The sequence below is a fragment of the Bufo gargarizans genome, unplaced genomic scaffold (genome assembly GCF_014858855.1).
Source record: "Bufo gargarizans isolate SCDJY-AF-19 unplaced genomic scaffold, ASM1485885v1 original_scaffold_996_pilon, whole genome shotgun sequence".
Taxonomy (NCBI): domain Eukaryota; kingdom Metazoa; phylum Chordata; class Amphibia; order Anura; family Bufonidae; genus Bufo; species Bufo gargarizans.
Window position 1 is genome coordinate 164,984 of NW_025334787.1, and position 25,104 is coordinate 190,087.

Sequence of the window (25,104 nt, forward strand, 5' to 3'; positions counted from 1 at the left end):
TGAAGGATAGTCTAATCCTGTGAGGAATGGAGCACATGGAGTTGCTCCCTCACTCAGCTAACTCCGAACTAGAACGCTCTAGCCTGAGCAAAGGGCAGATCCAAGATCCACACCCAAGTTAACTCCGTCACTTCCATACATTACCATACTGGCTATACAGAGCCTAAAATGACATTAAATAACATGACAAGCATTAAACTGTTTGTGTTTACCCCCCTCCGGGAAACTGCGCTTCTCCCTGCACAACTCACTGCCACGAGGTGAGCTTTTCCTGACCATTTGACTAGCCTCTCAGAGCGTCTCGCATACTTTCTTAGTACGCCAAAGTCATAGTCATTTTGCTTCATTACATGTGGGGGCATATACCAGAAATAATAAAAAATGTGCTGTTTTATCCCGAACCCATGGGGTAAGTAATGTTGGACTGCTCTGAGGAAGTGTGTAGAACATGAGATGGAACAGAAACAGAGCGGGGACTTTGGAAAGACTGACAACCTTTAAAGTCCATATCCATCCTATAAAAGTCAATTAAAATATTAGGTATTATTAGTATTTTTGTATATTTCTCTTTGTTGTTCACTCCTATTTTAAGGGTTATTCCAGGATTTTACTAATGAGGGCTTCTCCACTGGATAGGCCATCAGTCTTTGGTCAGCGGGGGACCAGCTCTCCCCATCCTAGCAGTAGCTATAGAGCCAGAACTGCACAGCTCCATCCAGTGGACACAGATGGTAACTGCAGCACGGCTCCCACTGACGTGAATGGTAACCAGCTCCATGCACCACACAATAGATGGAGCTGTGTAGTTCTGTAGTGAGGGTGAGGGCTGTCAGGCTTTCCTGAGCATAGCCCATCAATAGTCAAATCCTGGACATCCCCTTTAAGAAGACATTGCAGCATTATGGCAGTGCATGAAGACGATTGAGGAGATGATTTATGTTCAATATATTCTGCTATCTGTAGGAAATTCTCCCGAGCATTTCCTGGATAAATATCGTTCACAACTTATAGAAAGCGTGGATAATGTAAAGCCTGTTCTAGATAAACTCACGGAGCAGAAGCTTCTAGAAGGACAGCAGTACAATAACATCACATGTCACCCAACGACTGAAGAAATGATGAGGGGGTTCCTCAGAATTGTGGAGCATTACGGTCGTGAAGACAAAGATAAGGTCTATAAGATTCTGAAGGCCTACAACAAATCAGTCATCAAAAGGATAGAAAGAGGGAACTGAGACCACCACCACATTCCACCGATGAGCCATGGATATGAGTGGACATGTTGTCTCCGTAGACTGGCGTTTGATTGACTTTCCATTCAGCGGACATCGATTTTATGTGTTCTATCCTGAGATTGTTATATCTAATACATCACGTATAAGAAGATCCAACCTTATAAAGCCCATGTCCACCTCCACACACTACATATAGAATTAACCTCCACATCACACAGAGCATGCCTCCATATTGAGTGGTGGGTGGACAGGTGGAAGTCTCCCCCCGGTAGCTGGAGCCCCCGAGATCCACGGCAGAATCCCAACATATGAATTATGGAATAAGCTTTGTGGAGTAACGTCTGATTCATAATTCTAGTAAAGTGTGGTGGCTCAGTATAGGGCACAGCTGGGGTGACACGTGGTCCCTATAGGTGACACTTTGTATCTAATGATTTCTAGTAAAGGGTGGTGGCTCAGTATAGGACACAGCTGGGGGGACACATGGTCTCTATAGGTGACACTTTGTATCTAATGATTTCTAGTAAAGGGTGGTGACTCAGTATAGGGCACAGCTGGGGGGGACACGTGGTCTCTATAGGTGACACTTTGTATCTAATGATTTCTAGTAAAGGGTGGTGGCTCAGTATAGGGCACAGCTGGGGGTGACACGTGGTCTCTATGGGTGACACGTTCTATCTCATGATTTCTAGTAAAGGGTAGTGGCTCAGTATAGGGCACAGCTGGGGGGGGACACGTGGTCCCTATAGGTGACACTTTGTATCTAATGATTTCTAGTAAAGGGTGGTGGCTCAGTATAGGACACAGCTGGGGGGACACATGGTCTCTATAGGTGACACTTTGTATCTAATGATTTCTAGTAAAGGGTGGTGGCTCAGTATAGGACACAGCTGGGGGGACACGTGGTCTCTATAGGTGACACTTTGTATCTAATGATTTCTAGTAAAGGGTGGTGGCTCAGTATAGGGCACAGCTGGGGGGACACGTGGTCCCTATAGGTGACACTTTGTATCTAATGATTTCTAGTAAAGGGCCGTGGCTCAGTATAGGGCACAGCTGGGGGGACACGTGGTCTCTATAGGTGACACTTTGTATCTAATGATTTCTAGTAAAGGGTGGTGGCTCAGTATAGGGCACAGCTGGGGGGACACGTGGTCTCTATAGGTGACACTTTGTATCTAATGATTTCTAGTAAAGGGTGGTGGCTCAGTATAGGGCACAGCTGGGGGTGACACGTGGTCTCTATGGGTGACACGTTCTATCTCATGATTTCTAGTAAAGGGTAGTGGCTCAGTATAGGGCACAGCTGGGGGGGACACGTGGTCCCTATAGGTGACACTTTGTATCTAATGATTTCTAGTAAAGGGTGGTGGCTCAGTATAGGACACAGCTGGGGGGACACATGGTCTCTATAGGTGACACTTTGTATCTAATGATTTCTAGTAAAGGGTGGTGGCTCAGTATAGGACACAGCTGGGGGGACACGTGGTCTCTATAGGTGACACTTTGTATCTAATGATTTCTAGTAAAGGGTGGTGGCTCAGTATAGGGCACAGCTGGGGGGACACGTGGTCCCTATAGGTGACACTTTGTATCTAATGATTTCTAGTAAAGGGTGGTGGCTCAGTATAGGGCACAGCTGGGGGGACACGTGGTCTCTATAGGTGACACTTTGTATCTAATGATTTCTAGTAAAGGGTGGTGGCTCAGTATAGGGCACAGCTGGGGGGACACGTGGTCCCTATAGGTGACACTTTGTATCTAATGATTTCTAGTAAAGGGTGGTGGCTCAGTATAGGACACAGCTGGGGGGACACGTGGTCTCTATAGGTGACACTTTGTATCTAATGATTTCTAGTAAAGGGTGGTGGCTCAGTATAGGGCACAGCTGGGGGGACACGTGGTCTCTATAGGTGACACGTTCTATCTAATGATTTCTAGTAAAGGGTCTCATTAATCTGCTTATCGCTCTGTATATCTGGATCTGAGGAAATTGTATATAATCTGCTTCTATAATCTGATGTATTTAACCTAAAATATTAGGAAATGAGGATAAAATGTGACGGGTGCGGGATTTACTGTCGCTGTGCGTTATTATGTGGCTCCTGTTCTCTGGATGACGTGTGGGTTACAATAAATCAATTGTGTTTTACAGGTTTTTCATTATTCTTTACGATTCTTAACCTGCAGTTCTAAGAGCGAGTGGACAGATAAGGCCTCATTTAGACGGTTGTAGTGTTTTGCGGATCCGCAATTTAAGGACCGCACATGACAGCAACCATAATAGAAAATGCCTATTTTTGCGGACAAGAATAGGACATGCTCTATCTTTTCCGCAGAACCCGAACGTGTGCTGTCCACATCATTTGCGGCCCCATTGAAAATTGCAGAATGGGTGCGGACCCGTTCATACGGCCGTCTGAATGGGCCCTATGGCCGCGCCTTCTATGAATCAGGTCGGGAAATAGCAGTGTAACTAAGCAAGAGGGAATCTTGAAGTACTGCTGGGACTTGTGGTCCTATATGAAGGCTCTGAGAGTAAGTGGGCTACAAATGTCAATAGGGTAAGGTGGAAGATATGGAGCAGGGGCGAGTATTTAATAAATGAAAATTGGACTGAAATATGAACCACTGTAGGGAGGCTGCGCTAATGCCCGGGAATAAAAGCACAAAAATCCATTCAGAAAAATTAATGAACCTCCTGGGGAAGTGCGAATGGTTCCTGAGCAAAGAGGAGCCCGAGGGAAGGTGTAGCTCCGAGTCCAGAGTCAGCATGGACCATCCTCATCTCTTTCTGCAGCATGTTGAGGTGGAGTTTTGGTCTCCGTACTGTGGATGCCGTCAAACAGGACTGACAAGGGGCACTGATACTTTCACGTTAGAGAGAAGCCTCGGGCCGGAGCTTCTGTAGGTGTGAGGAAGGAACAGGACACCTGAGGGTTTACCCGGTGGTCACCCCGATATAGACACAACTCGTAAAAAGGAGGAGCGTCACATCGGCTACGGACAGCGGCCTACTGAGTGATTGCAGGTAGTGTCCTTGGACGGTGCCTCTGTTTTACCCCCCATTATACCTGGTGGTAATATTAGGTTGGAAACAGTATTTATTGTCTTCTAAGAGCCTGGGGGTGGGTGGCAGTGGAGGTGTGAATAATATGTTTGCTTGGTTCTGGAAGTGGCAATGTGTCGTGGCATTGCAGTTACCTAAATTGCTGACCACAAAATACATACGGTCGTGTGAACGCATCCAAAACTGTGGAAACCGCGCCATTACCAGGGGGCAAAGAACGGAAAACAGGTGAGATTTTGAAGTTTTCCCATATCCCACTCATCTCTAACGGATCTGTTCCTAAGATGGATGGAGATCTGCCTCATCTCATACTCTTTATCGAATCGTAGATCTGAAGAAAGACGATCTAAGTCCACCATGGAGACCACATGGATCAGGTGGACTGTGTGACCTATAAACATAAACAAAAGAGGAGACCGTGGCCGTCTGCCATGGTCTATAAACATGCCATAAGGCGAAATAAGGGTGGGTCTTACCGGTGGTGGACGGGGGGACCAATATGTCCAATACCCAGGAGAGGTTGTTCTCACGTCTGGATACGTCCTCCAGTTGGCGGTCACTTTGTGCAGAGGTGCCACAGGGAAAGGTCTGTCCCTGTTGATGCCCTACTTGGCCTATTATGCCCTAAAGTGCCTCCTAACACGGGGTCCTATCCTCACAAGGGGTGGCCCCGTCCGTAACCTAACCCTAAAATGGATAGCCCTAGGTGACCCTGTGGGGACAGGGAAATGACCCAGTTAGGGCCTATAGGTCCGTGTAAACTATTAAGATAGGGGTAGAAAACTAGTATGGAATGATGCTGAAAGTCCCTACGCGTGTCGTTAGAGAAAATATCCTACTATATATATCCTACTGTATGGGAAATAAGGACTACTACCTATGACAGACCCCTTAACTCGTCAGGGGACAAGGGTCTAGGGTAGAGTGCAAACCCCTGCTCACAAACAATCTGTGTGGTTTAGCAGATGCAGGGAGGGGCTATATATTGAAGTGGCGCAGACATAATAGGACTTGGTAGTCCCAGGCGACCCAGATTCCTACAAAGTAAAAAACATCAATAGGAATACAGTCAGGCTGGGGCGCTTGCTACACATAATATACTGGCATGTCATGATAGGTTACTCACTGTTTATCAAAAAGATCGCATGGCCTTCCTCATGGGGTGTGGCAGGGCAGATAGGCGTGCCGCCCGTCTGCCGGCGTCTGACAGCGCGTACTGGCGCGCTGTATGGTTTAAATGGAAGGGGAGCGGTGGCTAGGCGCATGCGCAGTAGGCGTGGCCACCGCCCACGTGATGAGGTAAGTGTCGCGTGACGCGGCAGGTCGCGTCCTCGATTGCGCATGCGCAATTGCCGGGAAAGGGCAGCCGCATCGCCGCGCAAGCTCGCCGTCGTCACGACACCCCATGAGCGTCATAACAAGGGGGCATGATCGTGGCGGAGCACCACGGCAGCTGTCCAGGAGAGGTAGCAGGGCTGGGAGGGGCTGATGTATATGACAATGCGGCTCCTACAACGAAACTCCTCCAGGTGCTGGGGAGGGTAAAGACCGCCCCCTCCAGCACGGGACCTGAGCGGGGACTTACTTGCCAGTAAGAACAGGGGTGAAGATAGGGTATAGTAACACTTAAGGGCGCATGATGATGTCCGCTACTTATTCAGATCTAATGATAGCGTCTGGTGGCCACTATTAAGAGCAAATAAGAGAGGAGACACGTGGTAGTGTCTGCTCTCATATCAGATCTGGTCCTGACCTCAGACGACCCTTGGCCAGGACAGATAACACACAGAAAGGGAGCGGTGTAAGGGGGGGGGGGATGTTTAAATGATAAGTGGAGGGTAAAGTCGAGGCACGTTGTTATAAATGAATCACCTCAATTATAAATAAATCACAACGGAGATACATGATAGTGTCCGTTATTGTTTGTAACTACGGCTGACCCTTTATTTTAGAACCATTGGCACATGAGATTTTGAGGGGTAAATGGCTGGTGAGACCAGGGCACGTTGAGAAAATACAGCTGCCCTATAGTACTCCCACCCACCCACCCATCCCTTTAAGGCTACTTTCACACTAGCGTTCGAGCGGATCCGTCTGCATTATAACTTAGAAAAAATTTCTATGTGAAAGTAGCCTGAGCGGATCCGTTCCGACTTATAATGGAAGTCAATGGTGGACGGATCCGCTTGAAGATTGAGCCATATTGTGTCATCTTCAAGCGGATCCATCCCCATTGACTTCCATTATAAGTCGGAACGGATCCGCTCGCCTCCGCACGGCCAGGCGGACACCCGAACGCTGCTTGCAGCGTTCAGGTGTCCGCTCACTGAGCGGAGCGGAGGCTGAGCGCTGGCAGACGGATGCATTCTCAGTGGATCCGCGTCCACTCAGAATGCATTAGGGCCAGACGGCTGCGTTCAGGGCCGCTTGTGAGAGCCTTCAAACGGAGCTCACGAGCGGACACCTGAGGTGTGAAAGTAGCCTTAGTGCATGGGTATATGGTGTATATGGTGTATTTGGTTGATTGGCATCACAGGTAGGTCACAGGAAACAGCCAAATTGTAACTGGTCGTTTAGACCATGGGGGTGGGTGGTTTTCAATTTGAAAATCCACCAACATTCTCTCTGGAGGATTTTTTTTTATCACAATCCCCCCCTCGTAATGGCTTCCTAATCATTTCTAGGCCTAGAAATGTTTCAGTTGATGCCCGTCCTCCATGGGACAAGTGGACATGTCTTGCCATTGGGGTATCCCTGTTGTTGCGGATATCGCCCATGTGTCTGAGGTGTCTAAAATGACCACATTACCCCCTTTGTCAGAGGGCTTGATCGTAATGTTGTTATCCTTTGATAACTCTTTAATTGCTTGTCTCTCCTTCCTATTGCAGTTGCTTCTCATTTGATTAGGGATAATCTCTGACAGTTCGGCGATGGTCTGTTTAAGGAAAACATCCACACATGAGATGTCCCCCACTGGAGGCATTTTGGTGCTTCCGTTTTTTAGGTCAGTGAATGGACCTGTACCATCTGGGTAATTCGATATAATATCCAGATTCAACAGAAAATGTACATCGCTAAGGATCTCCACCGGTACGCCCAGCTCACTGCTCTCTTTCTTGTCTTGAAGCTTAAAGTGTTTATGCCCCTTCAGCTTTCGGGCGAACAGGTGGAGATCCTTGGTCCAACGGAAGAGGTCAAATTGGGTTGTGGGGACAAACGATAAGCCTCGTCTTAGTACCTTAGTCTCAACTTCTGTTAAGGGATGAGATTAAAGATTGATGACCAGTTTATCCTCCCTAGGCCCTATTGGTTGGGCGGGGGATTGATATTCCAATTTGGTAGCAGATAATGCATGGTTTGCTCTAAAAAAAGAGGCAGATGATGATAACTGTGGGGCAGATGGCTGTTGGCCAGAAGGAGCGCATTGTGCTTGATCGTTTGACTGGTACGTATTGTAACGGTTGCCCCGACCACCTCGGCGCCTAGATCTAAAATTGCCACGCCCACGTCCCTTAGTCCTGGGATATCTGTCTCGCTCACTATCGGAAACGTCTGTTTCGGTAGAGGATATGTCGGTTCTTTGAGAATTGTCAGGGCAGGTAAGGAACAGATAAGCTTTGTTCTCCTTAAAGTCCTGAGAATCCCTAGCAAACTGTCTATGCTTATGTTCCTTTAGGTGGTATTGGTACCTCTCAATGGTGTTCTGCAGCTGATTTTCTTTGGTACTAAACTCGGCCTCTAGCTGAAACTTTTTAGTTGTTTCAATTAGTTCAGCTAGATTGCTCTCTACTCTCGTTAAGACGAGGCTTATCGTGATGGTTCTTTCCGCCATCTGTGTTATAAATGCTCCGCCCTCTGACGACACATTGCAGTTCCCAAGAACAAGGGGCTATCTGCAGATTGTTTATTTCGTAATGTAAAGTTATGTTATACAATGTATTGCACCCAGCATAACTATATATGGATGGCACATTCGGGGTTAACAATCCTGGCTCAGCCCCTGTAGGTGATTTGGTGCGGGCTGGTCCCACCCTTAAATAGAGTCCGTCTAGACTGGAGTTTGTGGAGAAAGGAAGTAAAGTCATGTGCTCCCTCCTCTTAGGCCTCAGGCTACACAGACTCACCGATCTCTGCATGATCTACAAGAGAAGAAACAAAAGGACAGTAACTACAGAACTAAGAGTATGCATGTACTCTCATAATCTTCCTCCTTTTCACTGTTTCTATTTGCAGGTTTCCTGGATTAATTAGACTTATAATCACTTGCGTCATCTGTATGGAGATGTGTCACAACCCAGTGACACTGTCATGCGGCCACAACTTTTGCTTGGATTGTATTGAGAATACTTGGGACAACCAGGATAAAGATATCTCATGTCCTCTCTGCAAGCAAAGATTCAAGAAGAGACCTGAACTGAAGAGGAACATCATCCTATCCCAAATCGAAGAGCTCTGTCAATCATCGAAGTCCAGCAAGAAGTCTGATGGCTTCTGTACGTATTGTCTTCACGATAATGTGCCTGTGGCTAAGAGCTGCCTGCTGTGTCAAGCTCTGCTGTGTGGAGACCATCTGACTGTCCATAGTAAGAATGGAGAACACGTCCTCTTAGAGCCCTCGCCATCTCTAGAGAATAGAAGATGCTTCATCCATAACAGGGTCCTTGAGTTTTACTGCGTCCAGGACTCACTCTGTATCTGTGCCTGCTGCTGTATAATGGGGGAGCACAAAGAACACCCGGTGGAACTGGCGAAAGATGCCATGGAAAAGAAAAAAATCCAGCTGAGGGATATCCTAGAGAATCTGACCATGAAAAAAGCAAAAATAGTGAAAAGTATAAAGGTTTGCAGGAAAGCAGAACAAAGGAACGTATCTGCAGCCAGAGGAGCCGGTGATGTCGTGGTCCAAGAGATAAGGGACAGTCTGGGTGCAGAAGTCCTGGGGGACATGCAGGAAGGACAATCTTCAGCCTCTGAGCTCATTAAACATCTGGAAGCAAGACACGATGAATTGCTCCATGATATAGAGTCCATTGAAGAGCTGTGCTATGTGACCGACCCAATACTGCTCTTACGAGACCAGCTGAAGCCTGACGTATAATGATTTTAAGGTGGTCTATATTGTCGATATTGGTTTTAAAGTTCTAATCATAATTTTAGATGTGTAGATGTCGGGTGCAGGAGCTGATACAATGTATAATAAAGCAATCTGCTGGTAACTTGTTGTGTGTAGATGTCGGGGTGCTGCCTGTGGGATCTTCTTCACCGTAGCAGCAAACCAGCGCCCCAGGATCACGTGTGAGATGTGTGTTTTTTTTGTTTGTTTTTGAGGTTTCAGTAGATAATTTCCTTCCAGGAGGCAGGATAGAAGGTCTGTAAAAATATTAAATTCCAAACACTGCACCCTACTGATCTCCTGATCTGCTTCATGTTGAAGTTACTGGAGTAGTCTACCTGAGATGAGCAACCCGCAACAGAAAACCTTTCCTAGGTATGCCTGCAGGGGGTCGGCGATAAACTGTGGCAGATACTACAGGTGGGGTGGTTCTACCAATCTTGAGGGACGGGGACTGTCAAACGAGAACTTTATTGTTTGCTTGTGTGAGACTTTTATATGTCATGATTGCATAACCAAGATATAACCAAGAGCACAAGGCTTTACATAATTGAACAGGATGGTGGTTTTTAGGCTCTGTCTCTTCTGATTCAACCAAGGTGCTCAATTAGGGCCGGCATTTCTCAAGTCTTTTCCGAGACCTCCATGTCACCAACCACTGGTTCCTTTCACCAAAACAAAGAAGTGACTGTTCCTTGCGCGCGCCCTCTAGGCCCCGCTGTCCCTCTCTCCCTGTACCTCTCCTGGAGGGCTGTAGCTGAGGTCAAAACGCAATGTCAACTATAAGCTTACACCCCCTAAGCATCGTTCCTACTCATTTTATCTGCCAGGGATACAAGTTATTGGCCGATTAGGTTGAAGGAACGAGACCAGCCTGTCATGGCACTTGTCTCATGGAGGGTCACCAATAACTGAACTACTCCCCAGGCAGGTATGTGATGGCTGATCTCAGCAAGTTCTCATCATACACAATGTGCTGATGAACACTAAAAACTACAGTTGATCAGTGAGGGTTTTAGCAGCCGGACACCTTGTGGTCAGCTTCTGTCAGAGACACTACTGTCTGGGTGCATCTCCTACCCCTATAGTTACCCGCTGCTTGAAGGTACAGATATGTGGTGACTTGTGAGAACCCTTCTGCTCTACCTCAAAGTTTGTTTGTTTTTGTAAGTGAGCAGAAGAAACGAAAGAGATTTATCATAAGTAGCTTTCATTTCCTCTGAACAGAAGAAGCGCTGTGGTTTATTTGTGAAGCTTCCTTCCTGCTCCGCCTCACCTGCTGCTGACAATCCTCAGTGGACAACACAGGCACAATTACCTCAGCCCCATGTGTTGTTTTGCAGAAGGAATATGGAAAGTTTAGTGTAAGACATTGTCATCTACAAATGTAGCAGAGCTGATGTTATAATTTGGCCATGTTCATGCTATTGTTCATGCTGTACCAAACAATGGGTGTAAGTAGAGATGAGCACATTTGCCGAAGTTTTCTTTGTGTCCAGTTCGATTGAATTGTCCGTCAGCTTTGATTTTGTCCGAATAAATTTGGTCTGAGTTGAAGCTGCCCATATGGACTCTGAGGTCTCCTAGGACAGGTCCCAAGCTCTTTAACAGCAGGACCACATTAGTAATGTCAGAGTGACACTGACATAAATAGCTATGGGTAAACGCACGGTTGACGTTGGTATAAACAGCCTGGTTAATAGCACACTGCGCCATCACATTTGTTAGGCTTTTTTTAAATTAAAATGTTCCATAAGTTGTCCCTAATTGGGGGCCGATGGTTTCCGGTATTTATACTCACTCAGTAGTATCAGAAGAAGAGTCTAAAAATTATCCCTTTTGGGAGAGTAGCAACAAGTTGGGTTTTATGTTTAAAAAAATCCATTGTCTAGCTCCACCAATTTTACCACCATGAATGCATGTTCCTGTTTGTCCTGGAAAGTGAAGAAGTAATGACTTTTTACAAAAGCAGTCAAAAAGTCTTCCTTTTTTGGAGGAGTTTCAGGTTTGTTATGCTGTGCAGTCTGGAATATAATGGAGAAGGCAGGAGATGTGTAGGGGTGGTAGTAGTGCCATCAGGGGTAGGAGTACAGTATGGAACATGATGGATGGACAGGAAGACGGGAGCAGTGGCCTCATTGAGCCAGTGATAAATAGCCAGTCCCCACTTTCAGCAATGTCATGTATAGTCATTGGCATCAGGCAGAGATGTGTAAAATTCCTCATGGATCCATGCCTTCATTTTCACAAATGTAATATTTTCCATGCTTATGGAGAAGGGTGGTGAAGACTCCACCCATGGGAAATTGGGCCAGTTCCTGCCACTGGTCCAGTTTGCTGACTTTCGCAGAAGTTCATGAAGTCAGGGCTTGGTGCATCTGCCACAGAAAGGGCACAATCCAGGTACGACTGAACCTGGTTGTTCATGAGGGGCATATATGATGACGTGCATGTGGTTGGCAGTGCAGATGAAAGAGTTGTTTCATCATGTTCAGCAAACTCTATTGGCTGGTGCTGGACCCAGTTATTCTGTACTCCATCCTCGCTGTGATACTTTGCATGGCCAGCGTTGCACATGTGCTGAAAGTATGGTTAATAATTCCAATGTGCGAAGGGAGCGGCTGGGTGAAACCAGAAGTGCTTTTATTGAACATTTTCTGTAAGACAAAATGACATGACCTTGAGTGTAAGAGGCAGGATGGTAACAGTCTATCCTGTCCACACATATTAATATACATCTATCTATTCAATACTGACATTAACATTAACTGATATAGCCTTCTTATAAGATATAATAAGTATCATGAGCAGCTCTGTTGTTACTGAACCTGCATCATAATAAGCAAATAGTGCAGTATAATCATATATATGGGCATCAGCTCCTATAACAATCGCATTCACTATACATTAGTAGCATGTGACATGTCTGTGTACTTCACTAACATTTATGCAGTGTGTTATCTACTCACACTGTATTACCAGCAGCTTTAGCTGATTACAGGGACCTGAAAATAATCATTTTACCCTGTTTATTACCCTTAATGTGGTCACGACTGATCCCTATTTGATCAGTTTATCAGTACACAGTCAGAAACGCTGCTTGCAGCTCTTTTGTGTGCGTCATGGGAACGCAATGAAACGTAACGGAATGCGTTCTGGTGCGTTGCGTTCCCTTCAGTTCAGTTTTGTCCCTGAGACAATGAATGGGGACAAAACTGAAGCTTTTTCCCACCCTATTGAGACCCTATGAAGGATCTCAGCAGCGGAAGGGGAAAGCGCGGATGTGGAGCAACGGCTAGTGTTGCCGCAATCTGTGAATTCTCCCTGCACACGGCGGGTCTACAACAGCGGGTGTGGGGTCGGTGGGTGGAAGCGGAGGTCTCATTTACCATTTTCTATGGCTGTTTCAGGCAATGAAGCTTTGAAGATGTAAGTTATGAAGTTTTACTAGTTTAAAGTGGTTTTCCTATTTCTGACAATGTGGGCAGATCGCTAGGATGTGACCCCGCGTCTTATCATTGCGGGTCCCACCTCTGGTACCCGAACCTACTCTGAGAACTAGTCTGGGAAGGTGGTCGCAGGAGAACCCCGGGTCTTCCTGGGTCCGGCCACCACCAGGCGCTCCACCCATAGCAGTGAATGGGAGCGCGCGGACGCGGTGCTTGTGTGGCCGCTACTCCCGTTCATTTCCATTGTGTCGGCGTAAATGGCTGAGACAGCGCTCGTCTATTTTCCGCGTCCCCATAGAAATTAATGGAGGGAGGCTTCACATGTGCAGTACGCCCGGCGCTAATGTGCGCTGCCCGTTCTCGGTGTAGGTGCGGGTTCCAGAGCTGAGATCTAGACCGATCAGATAACGCAGTTTATCCTAGCGATACGCCCTTTGTCTGAAATGGGAAAACAACTTTAAATAAAGATGTGGTTTCGGGAGTGCGATTCTCATTTTCTGTATATCGCACATGGACCCATGGGTTCTGACAGAAAATGGGGTCCGGACATGAGAACATCTTTGTACTGTCCAAATCCGTGTAGCCGAGCCGCACATTAGAGAACGCGTCCTGTTCTTCTACCTTGTGCGCAGCAGAATAGTCAGTATTTAACTGATAAACGGATGAGGTCTTGTGAGCGGCCATTGTGCGTATAAATAACAGCATCAGATAAAGAGAAAACTAGGCGCGCGCTGGAGGGGACGATACCATTGCCCAATACACAAGATAGCCGAAATGCACTTTTCAAAAAATATAAAAATGCTAAAAGTTTATTCACCCTGTGGATGCGCGACGTTTCTGCTCTAAAGTTGAGATGAAACTTTACGTATCCACCTGGGGGAGCATTTTAATATATTTTTGATTGCTGCCTTTTTGCTATAAGTATTATATATATGTAATATAGATATATGCATACATCTAAAAATACATTTTTGTGCGTATATTTTTATATATTCTGAAAATAGCGCATATATATATATATATATATATACACACAGTCATTTACACACATATAAAAGGATATACTGTATGTACATATAAAAAATATATATATGTGCTTTTATTTATATATCTCTATATTTAAAAATACAGAAATACTATATGTATGTATCTATAATAAAAAAGAAATTATTCAAAATAAATAAATAAAAAACAACCAAAAAAATTATATATATATACACAAGGTAATTTACAGATATACATATAAATCTATAGTTAGAATATATATATACAGAGAGAGATATTAGATAAATGAGGGTGAAAAAAAAAAAAAATAAAAGTATCTGGTCACTAATCTTTCCTCCACAGGTTAGATTTTTTAATGCAAAAAAAGGTTAATCCCGGAGAACCCCTTTAATAAAAAAAATGATGGGAGGAAAAATAATCCATTCATCTTGATTCCTGAGAAGATTGCCCTCGCTGCTCCTCAGGATGGAGCCCATCATCAGCCTCCTACAGGGGTCACCTGTAATACTCCACATGTCTCATTGTCCTGACTGGAGGAGACAGAGGTGAAGTTTTCTTTACTCTCCCCAACATTTCTGATGGACTCTTCTATTTTTTTGTACTGATGTTTAGTGGGTTTTCTGCTTTTTTCTCAATGGAATGCAATCTCTGAGCTGCAGGGGTTAATTCTTCTACAGGAGCTCTCCGCCCTCTTATGTAATTCTTCCTATTTAAGCTTTCGGTTCCTGCTCCTCCGTACCACAATGGCATCTGCTGATCTGAGCGACGAGCTGGACTGCTCCATCTGCCTGAGCCTCTATACAGACCCCGTATCCCTGAGATGTGGACACAACTTCTGCCGCTCGTGTATTGTGAGTGCGCTGGATGCGCAGGAGGCAGCAGGAGTGTATTCCTGTCCTGACTGCAGAGCAGAATATCCGGGGCGTCCGAACCTGGAGAAGAACAGGAAGCTGAGGAACATAGTGGAGCGTTTCTCATCTGCTCAGCCTGATATGGAGGAGACTTACTGTACTAAGTCTCCTGTACCAGCTGTGAGGACATGTCTGCACTGTGAGGCCTCCATGTGCCATGAACATCTCGGAGCCCATAACAAGTCAGTGGATCACAGTCTGATTGAACCTACTGTGTCGTTTCTGCAGAGAAAATGCTCCACACACAAGGAGGTGCTGAAATACTATTGTGCGATGGACGCCGCCTGTATCTGTGTGTCCTGCTGGGTGGCCGGAGACCACAAGGGACATGACGTGGAGCTACTGGATGTGGCCTTTGAGAAGGAGAAAGAGAAGCTGAGGAAATATCTGGAGGAACTAAACCCACAAAAAGCAGAAATTCAGAGTAAACTCCAGAATCTGCAGGATCGTCAGAGGAATATCCAGGAGAAGGCCTCTGATAAGAGGAAGAAGGTCAGGAAGTTATTTATGGACATTAAGAAACAACTGGAAATGGCAGAAAAGAAAGCGCTGAGCGAGATCTCCAGGCAGAAGAAGAAGATTGTGTCCCCGATATCTGATCTGATCAAGAAGCTGGAAATAGAGGAGGGCGAGCTGTCCAGGAAGATGCGTCACGTGGAGGAGATGTGTCATGTCACCGACCCAATAAGACTCCTACAAGAAGGTGACATTACAGTATGTGGTCATGGAGATGATGAGGACAAAGGGGGAGATGGTGGAGAGGGCAGGTCTGAGGATGGTCTGGATGAGGTTCTGATCTCACTGACCTTACACCGATCTATGAGGGATATTGTCACCAAAGTCACATCAGAGCTCGGGCTCCATGTTCCAGACATATTGCTGGATGAGGACACTGCTAATAGATATATGAAGATATCAGAAGATCTGAAAACAGCAACAAGAACAGAAGAAGAACAGAACAGACCAGAATCACCAGGAAGGTTCCTGAATTATCCCCAGGTGTTAAGCAGATGTGGCCTCTCCTCAGGAAGACATTACTGGGAGGTAGAGTGGAACCAGATAGTAGGATGTAACATCGGACTGTCCTATCCCAGTATAGAAAGGAAAGGATGGCGGTCTAGTATTATGTATAATGATAAATCTTGGTGTCTGGTCATGTCTCGTGCAGGATGTGAAGTGTTTAACCGCTCAGTCAGATCCCCCCTCAGTGTAGATAGAAGATGTCCTAGACTTGGGGTCTTCTTAGACTATGAGGCCGGGCGTCTGTCCTTCTATCAGCTGTGTGACCCCATCAGACACTTACACACCTTCACCGCCTCCTTCTCTGAACCCCTACATGTTCTCTTCTGTTTGTGGCCTGGAGCCTCTGTTAGAATAATAAGCTGAGGCCGATGCGTCCACGTCCCGTTATAATCTCCGCCTATAAGTCACTATTTAGCGCTGTATGGGCGGAGCCTCCGATCACACAATGTATATGGCGGCTCTATGGGGGGGGGTTTACTGTGCGATTATTTTATATTCCTTGGAGATCAGATCCAGAATCGATGCTTGAGACAAATGGAAAGTTACGTCGTCTGCACACGAGTTCGGGTGAACGCACATCAGACCCGCAGCGTATCCGCACTAATACCTGCAATGTGCGATTACGGTTTTTGATGCGGTTTTCCACTGAAAAGGGTGAAATCCGCAGCTAAAACCACAAACATAACTGACAGGCCGCAGATCTGGGAATCCGCACAGAAATAATCGGCGAAGTGTACGTGATCGGGGTAATCTCATACACTTTGCTGCCGCTGTAATTCCTTACGGTTTTTCCACATGGGATCTCGCCTGGAAAGACTGAGCGTATTCCGCAACGTGCGCAGATGGCCTTCGGGTACAAGCGCACGGTGCGTATTACCTGCTGGTTTTCCAGAGTGAAATAATACCGCCTAAGCAGATGGGATTCTCAGTATCTCATCTACACGGAGCGGAAGTTTCCTGCGTCAGGAGTGACCTGCGGAGCGGATCCGGAGATCTGCGGCCGGTGGATTGTCCGTGCAGATTTCTCCCTTTACAATGCAGAGGGGGAGATCTGGGGAAATCCGTGTCAGGATCTGCAGGTAACAGGTGTGGATCCTGGAGCGGAGATACACCGCCGAGTGCTACGTACCTCATGGGGGCATCATTAACCCTTCCCCGCCCTCCACTGATGTCGCTGTAGGGGCTTCTTTATGGTTCGGGGACACATTTGGGGAACATATAATTATTTATCAGCTTTTCCTATTTCTGTAGAGATGTGACAATGTGGCGCTTCTTTCCGCACTATACGCGGCATTTGTTGTGTTTTTTCCCTTTTTATGGAATAAATGTCTGACTACTTCTGTCCATCAGAGTTGTCGGTCCTATCATCTGGGTGTCAGTGGTCTCCTCCGCCATCATGTCTGTTATAACCGCAGGTAATGAGTTCTGCAATACACTGGATCTGTACAGCGCCACCTGCTGTTCTTTTCCTTATTTTTGGCCGGTCGCGCTGAGGTGGTCGCACGCGCTCAGTTTAAGGCGACGTCTACGCGACGAGGTGTCTTGGTCCCAACTCTATACATTGTGTTAGTGTGAGAACATACCGCGCGCTCCATATTGTGCCGCCTATAGAGCTCCCACTGTTGTGCTCGCCGCCTGGACTCAGCGCTAACTATTCCTTGTAATGGACGCGCCCGCGCTACGTTACTGTCGGCCGCACTTCGCCATGTCTAGTGATTAATACCGTACGGTTTTCATGCACATTCTGTTCTGTTGTTAGCAGCATTATATGGCGGTGTATGGGGCTCGGGGTGCGGCTTTCTAATACTTCCCTCTCTGTGTCGCTGAACTATTGTAGAGCAGCCGCGCAGCGACCGCCTCACGTCCTGGAGGCACGAGGTTCCTGGCGCCTCTCAGTGTAACTGACGCTTTTCTTCCCTGCAGGATTTTATTTTGTGCTTCTCATTTTCATTTTTCGTTTTTCTGTTTGTCGTCCTGCGGAAAAGTATTAGGAATACGCTATACCTGCCGTTACCTACTATATGTAGCAGAGCTGTATGTCTGTGTATTGAGCAGTGTATGCAGCAGAGCTGTATGTCTGTGTAGTTGAGCAGTGTATGCAGCAGAGCTGTATGTCTGTGTAGTTGAGCAGTGTATGCAGCAGAGCTGTATGTCTGTGTAGCTGAGGAGTGTATGTAGCAGATCTGTATGTCTGTGTAGCTGAGCAGTGTATGCAGCAGAGTCGTATGTCTGTGTAGCTGAGGAGTGTATGCAGCAAAGCTGCATGTCTGTGTAGCTGAGGAGTGTATGTAGCAGAGCTGTATGTCTGTGTAGTTGAGCAGTGTATGTAGCAGAGCTGTATGTCTGTGTAGTTGAGCAGTGTATGCAGCAGAGCTGTATGTCTGTGTAGTTGAGCAGTGTATGCAGCAGAGCTGTATGTCTTTAGTTGAGCAGTGTATGCAGCAGAGCTGTATGTCTTTGTAGTTGAGCAGTGTATGTAGCAGAGCTGTATGTCTTTGTAGTTGAGCAGTGTATGCAGCAGAGCTGTATGTCTGTGCAGTTGAGCAGTGTATTAAGCAGAGATCTATGTCTGTGCAGTTGAGCATTGTATGTAGCAGAGCTGTATGTCTGCCTAGTTGAACAGTGTATTCAGCAGAGCTGTATGTCTGTGTAGTTGAGCAGTGTATGTAGCAGAGCTGTATGTCTGTGTAGTTGAGCAGTGTATGCAGCAGAGCTGTATTTCTGTGTAGTTGAGCAGTGTATGCAGCAGAGCTGTATGTCTGTGTAGTTGAGCAGTTTATGCAGCAGAGCTGTATGTCTGTGTAGTTGAGCAGTGTATGCAGCAGAGCTGTATGTCGGTGTAGTTTAGCATTGTATGCAGCTGAGCCAGTGGCGTACCGCCAATATAGGCAGACCACGCTGTTGCTATGGGACCCATGGCACGGGGGGGCGGTGAGTGCATGGAAGTCCCTGCCCCCTATATCTACTCTGCTGCACAGACATTTCTACCTCCTAAACCCCCATCTGCTCAGGGACGCAGCACAATGGCTCCTCCTAATTCTAGTCAACAGCATTGGTAACAGGCAACGACGGGACCCCGGTTATGAAGACATGAAGCTACAAGATCCGGCGCTGTGGGGAACTTTTCTGTGAGCGGCCACGCTGACTTCAGCCGGGATGGCTACCTGCACTTCCTTACTTGTCCCTTCTTCATTACGGGTTCCTTCAGGATACGTCTCCTCCTCCCAGCAGGGCTGGCCTCCTGCTCAAGTGCTCGTGCAGCCCCCTGGACACATCGGGCTGGGACCTACCTGTCACGGCGAAGAGTGGGGGAAACCGCCCACCGTGCGGTGTCAAAGGGTAAAGGGGGATCAGCCTGGCCAAAAGGAGTAATAAGGGAGCAGGTCACCTTCTACAGCATCCCTAATCCTCTCCCTGACTCCTCACCGTATGAGCGTACCCCGATGGTAGGACGGCTCATACTCAGGATTCCTAGAGACACTGAGTTGCCCTGGTAATCCCTCACCTTCATTCCAGTCATGAAGGAACAGGAGTCTTTGTCTGAGGCAAGGCTGCAAGGAGAGGGGAACACATACAGCATAAGGAGATGGCAGGTAAGCGAAACCCATAACACACTTACCCGCCACAGACACACTGACTGGAACCCGTGCAGAAGACTGTCCACACCGACATTAAAGGACACAGCACAAACCACAACAACACAGGAACCCAGGACACCCATAGCTGCAATAAACATGAGACAGGGGAATGTCTAGCAAACATGCTAGAAACCAAACATCACCAGCCATATAACACAACGCAAGACATACAACATCCTGAACATAACCCTAGCAAACCAAACAATAAGAAGGTAAAGAGACACCATAATAACATCAATGACCACAAGGGTGGCCCTCACTGGACAGATGGTAAAAGCCATGACTGCAGATAACTAAAACCCAACCGCGTAACATGTCTTCCCCGCCTAAACCAAATAACGACAGAGGCACATGTTTTGTGGAGTGAGGATCGGTCACAGCTTTATTTATCTTTGGAAATTACTATATGGGGGCAGTGTGGGGGGAAATTACTATATGGGAGCAGTGTGGGGGATTTACTATATGGGGCAGTGTGGGGGGAAATTACTATATGGTGCAGTGTGTGGGAAATTACTATATGGGGCAGTGTGGGGGGAAATTACTATATGGGAGCAGTGTGGGGGATTTACTATATGGGGCAGTGTGGGGGAAATTACTATATGGGGCAGTGTGGGGGAAATTACTATATGGGGCAGTGTGAGGGAAATTACTATATGGGGCCGTGTGGGGGAAAATTACTATATGGGGCAGTGTGGGGGAAATTACTATATGGGGCAGTGTGAGGGAAATTACAATATGGGGCAGTGTGGGGGAAATTACTATATGGGGCAGTGTGGGGGAAATTACTATATGGGGCAGTGTGGGGGAAATTACTATATGGGGCAGTGTGGGGGAAATTACTATATGGGGCAGTGTGGGGGAAATTACTATATGGGGCAGTGTGGGGGAAATTACTATATGGGGCAGTGTGGGGGAAAATTACTATATGGGGCAGTGTGGGGGAAATTACTATATGGGGGCAGTGTGGGGGAAATTACTATATGGGGCAGTGTGGGGGAAATTACTATATGGGGCAGTGTGGGGGAAAATTACTACATGGGGGCAGTGTGGGGGGGAATTACTACATGGGGGCAGTGTGGGGGGAAATTACTATATGGGGCAGTGTGGGAGGAAATTACTATATGGGGGCAGTGAGGGGAAATTACTATATGGGGAAGTGTGGGGGAAATTACTATATGGGGCAGTGTGGGGGAAATTACTATATGGGGCAGTGTGGGGGAAATTACTATATGGGGCAGTGTGGGGGAAATTACTATATTAGGCAGTGTGGAGGGGAAATTACTCTATGGGACAGTGTGGGGGAAATTACTCTATGGGACAGTGTGGGGGAAATTACTATATGGGGCAGTGGGGGGAAATTACTATATGGGGCAGTGTGGGGGAAATTACTATATGGGGCAGTGTGGGGAAATTACTATATGGGGCAGTGTGGGGGAAATTACTATATGGGGCAGTGTGGGGGAAATTACTATAGGGCAGTGGGGGAAATTACTATATGGGGCAGTGGGGGAAATTACTATATGGGGCAGTGTGGGGAAATTACTATATGGGGCAGTGTGGGGAAATTACTATATGGGGCAGTGTGGGGGAAATTACTATATGGGGCAGTGTGGGGGAAATTACTATATGGGGCAGTGTGGGGAAATTACTATATGGGGCAGTGTGGGGGAAATTACTATATGGGGCAGTGTGGGGAAATTACTATATGGGGCAGTGTGGGGGAAATTACTATATGGGGCAGTGTGGGGGAAATTACTATATGGGGCAGTGTGGGGAAATTACTATATGGGGCAGTGTGGGGGAAATTACTATATGGGGCAGTGTGGGGGAAATTACTATATGGACGGCAGTGGTGGGGGAAATTACTAGATGAGTAACTGCAGTGTGGGGAGGATTACTATATGGGGCAAGTGGTGGGGGGAAATTACTATGATGGGGCAGTGTGGAGGAAAATTACTAGATGAGAGCAGTGTGAGGGAAATTACTATATGGGGCAGTGTGGGGGAAATTACTAAGATTGGGGCCAGTTGTGGGGGAAATTAATATAATGAGGCAGTGGGGGGAAATTACTTATGAGGGGCAGGGGTGGGGGAAATTACTATATGGGGGCATGTGTGGGGGGGAGAAATTACTATATGAGGCAGTGTGGGGGAAATTACCTATAATGGGGGCAGTGTTGGGGGGAAATTACTATATGGGGGCAGTGTAGGGGGACATTACTATATGGAGGCAGTGTGGGGGAAATTACTATATGGGGCAGTGTGGGGGGGAAATTACTATAGGGGGCAGTGGTGGGGAAATTACTATAATGGGGTGCAGTGTTCGGGGAAATTACTATATGGGGCAGTGTGGAGGGAAATTACTATATGGGCAAGTGTGGGGTGAAATTACTATATGGGGCAGTGTGTGGGGAAATTACTATATGGGGAATGTGGGGAAATTACTAATGGGGCAGGGTGGAATTAACTATATGGGGCAGTGTGGGAGGAAATTACTATATGAGGGCAGTGTGGAGGAAATTAACTATATGGGGCAGTGGGGGAAATTACTATATGGGGCAGTGTGGGGGAAATTACTATATGGGGCAGTGTGGGGGAAATTACTATATGGGGCAGTGTGGGGAAATTACTATATGGGGCAGTGTGGGGAAATTACTATAGGGGCAGTGTGGGGGAAATTACTATATGGGGCAGTGTGGGGAAATTACTATATGGGGCAGTGTGGGGGAAATTACTATATGGGGCAGTGTGGGGGAAATTACTATATGGGGCAGTGTGGGGAAATTACTATATGGGGCAGTGTGGGGAAATTACTATAGGGGCAGTGTGGGGGAAATTACTATATGGGGCAGTGTGGGAAATTACTATATGGGGCAGTGGGGGAAATTACTATATGGGGCAGTGGGGGAAATTACTATATGGGGCAGTGTGGGGGAAATTACTATATGGGGCAGTGTGGGGAAATTACTATATGGGGCAGTGGGGGAAATTACTATATGGGGCAGTGTGGGGGAAATTACTATATGGGGCAGTGTGGGGGAAATTACTATATGGGGCAGTGTGGGGAAATTACTATATGGGGCAGTGTGGGGGAAATTACTATATGGGGCAGTGGGGGAAATTACTATATGGGGCAGTGTGGGGAAATTACTATATGGGGCAGTGTGGGGAAATTACTATATGGGGCAGTGTGGGGGAAATTACTATAGGGGCAGTGTGGGGGAAATTACTAGGGGCAGTGTGGGGGAAATTACTATAGGGGGCAGTGTGGGGAAATTACTATATGGGGCAGTGTGGGGGAAATTACTATATGGGGCAGTGTGGGGGAAATTACTATATGGGGCAGTGTGGGGGAAATTACTATATGGGGCAGTGTGGGGGAAATTACTATAGGGGCAGTGTGGGGGAAATTACTATATGGGGCAGTGTGGGGGAAATTACTATATGGGGCAGTGTGGGGGAAATTACTATATGGGGCAGTGTGGGGGAAATTACTATAGGGCAGTGTGGGGGAAATTACTATATGGGGCAGTGTGGGGGAAATTACTATATGGGGCAGTGTGGGGGAAATTACTATATGGGGCAGTGTGGGGGAAATTACTATATGGGGCAGTGTGGGGGAAATTACTATATGGGGCAGTGTGGGGGAAATTACTATATGGGGCAGTGTGGGGGAAATTACTATATGGGGCAGTGTGGGGGAAATTACTATATGGGGCAGTGTGGGGGAAATTACTATATGGGGCAGTGTGGGGGAAATTACTATATGGGGCAGTGGGGGAAATTACTATATGGGGCAGTGTGGGGGAAATTACTATATGGGGCAGTGTGGGGGAAATTACTATATGGGGCAGTGGGGGGAAATTACTATATGGGGCAGTGTGGGGAAATTACTATATGGGGCAGTGTGGGGAAATTACTATATGGGGCAGTTGGGGGAAATTACTATATGGGGCAGTGTGGGGAAATTACTATATGGGGCAGTGTGGGGGAAATTACTATATGGGGCAGTGTGGGGGAAATTACTATATGGGGCAGTGTGGGGAAATTACTATATGGGGCAGTGTGGGGGAAATTACTATATGGGGCAGTGTGGGGGAAATTACTATATGGGGCAGTGTGGGGGAAATTACTATAGGGGCAGTGTGGGGAAATTACTATATGGGGCAGTGTGGGGGAAATTACTATATGGGGGCAGTGTGGGGGAAATTACTATAGGGGCAGTGTGGGGGAAATTACTATATGGGGCAGTGGGGGGAAATTACTATATGGGGCAGTGTGGGGGAAATTACTATATGGGGCAGTGTGGGGGAAATTACTATATGGGGCAGTGGGGGAAATTACTATATGGGGCAGTGTGGGGGAAATTACTATATGGGGCAGTGTGGGGGAAATTACTATAGGGGCAGTGTGGGGGAAATTACTATATGGGGCAGTGTGGGGGAAATTACTATATGGGGCAGTGTGGGGAAATTACTATATGGGGCAGTGTGGGGGAAATTACTATATGGGGCAGTGTGGGGAAATTACTATATGGGGCAGTGTGGGGGAAATTACTATAGGGGCAGTGTGGGGGAAATTACTATATGGGGCAGTGGGGGAAATTACTATGTGGGGGAAATTACTATATGGGGCAGTGTGGGGGAAATTACTATATGGGGCAGTGTGGGGGAAATTACTATATGGGGCAGTGGGGGGAATAACTATATGGGCAGTGTGATGAAAATTACTATATGGGGCAGTGTGGGGGAAATTACTATATGGGGCAGTGGGGGGAAATTACTATATGGGGCAGTGGGGGAAATTACTATATGGGGCAGTGTGGGGGAAATTACTATATGGGGCAGTGTGGGGGAAATTACTATGGGGGTGTGGGGGAAATTACTATATGGGGCAGTGTGGGGGAAATTACTATATGGGGCAGTGTGGGGGAAATTACTATATGGGGCAGTGTGGGGAAATTACTATATGGGGCAGTGTGGGGGAAATTACTATATGGGGCAGTGTGGGGGAAATTACTATATGGGGCAGTGTGGGGGAAATTACTATATGGGGCAGTGTGGGGAAATTACTATAGGGGCAGTGTGGGGGAAATTACTATATGGGGCAGTGTGGGGGAAATTACTATATGGGGCAGTGTGGGGGAAATTACTATATGGGGCAGTGTGGGGGAAATTACTATATGGGGCAGTGTGGGGGAAATTACTATAGGGGCAGTGTGGGGGAAATTACTATATGGGGCAGTGTGGGGAAATTACTATATGGGGCAGTGTGGGGGAAATTACTATATGGGGCAGTGTGGGGGAAATTACTATATGGGGCAGTGTGGGGGAAATTACTATATGGGGCAGTGTGGGGAAATTACTATATGGGGCAGTGTGGGGGAAATTATATGGGGCAGTGGGGGAAATTACTATATGGGGCAGTGTGGGGGAAATTACTATATGGGGCAGTGTGGGGGAAATTACTATATGGGGCAGTGTGGGGGAAATTACTATATGGGGCAGTGTGGGGGAAATTACTATATGGGGCAGTGTGGGGGAAATTACTATATGGGGCAGTGTGGGGGAAATTACTATGGGGCAGTGGGGGGAAATTATATGGGGCAGTGTGGGGGAAATATTATAAGGGGCAGTGTGGGGGAAATTACTATTGGGGCAG

At 46.9% G+C, this 25,104-nt stretch overlaps 2 protein-coding genes across 2 annotated transcripts in view; both read left to right on the forward strand.

Moving 5' to 3' along the window:
* The window catches only part of LOC122924295 (NACHT, LRR and PYD domains-containing protein 1b allele 3-like), a 29,371-nt gene extending 25,864 nt beyond the window's left edge, over positions 1-3,507 (forward strand). The window contains exon 9 of the mRNA XM_044275250.1: positions 964-3,507. Coding sequence (XP_044131185.1) covers positions 964-1,235 — 272 coding nt within the window. The 3' untranslated portion in view covers positions 1,236-3,507. The remainder of the gene's footprint in view (positions 1-963) is intronic.
* Positions 3,508-8,587: 5,080 nt separating this feature from the next.
* On the forward strand, positions 8,588-16,923 carry LOC122924299 (E3 ubiquitin-protein ligase TRIM39-like). Its single transcript, XM_044275252.1, has 2 exons — positions 8,588-9,397; positions 14,532-16,923. The coding sequence occupies exons 1-2, from the start codon at positions 8,588-8,590 to the stop codon at positions 16,167-16,169; spliced, it is 2,448 nt and encodes an 815-aa protein (XP_044131187.1). The 3' UTR covers positions 16,170-16,923.
* The last annotated feature ends 8,181 nt before the right edge of the window (positions 16,924-25,104 follow it).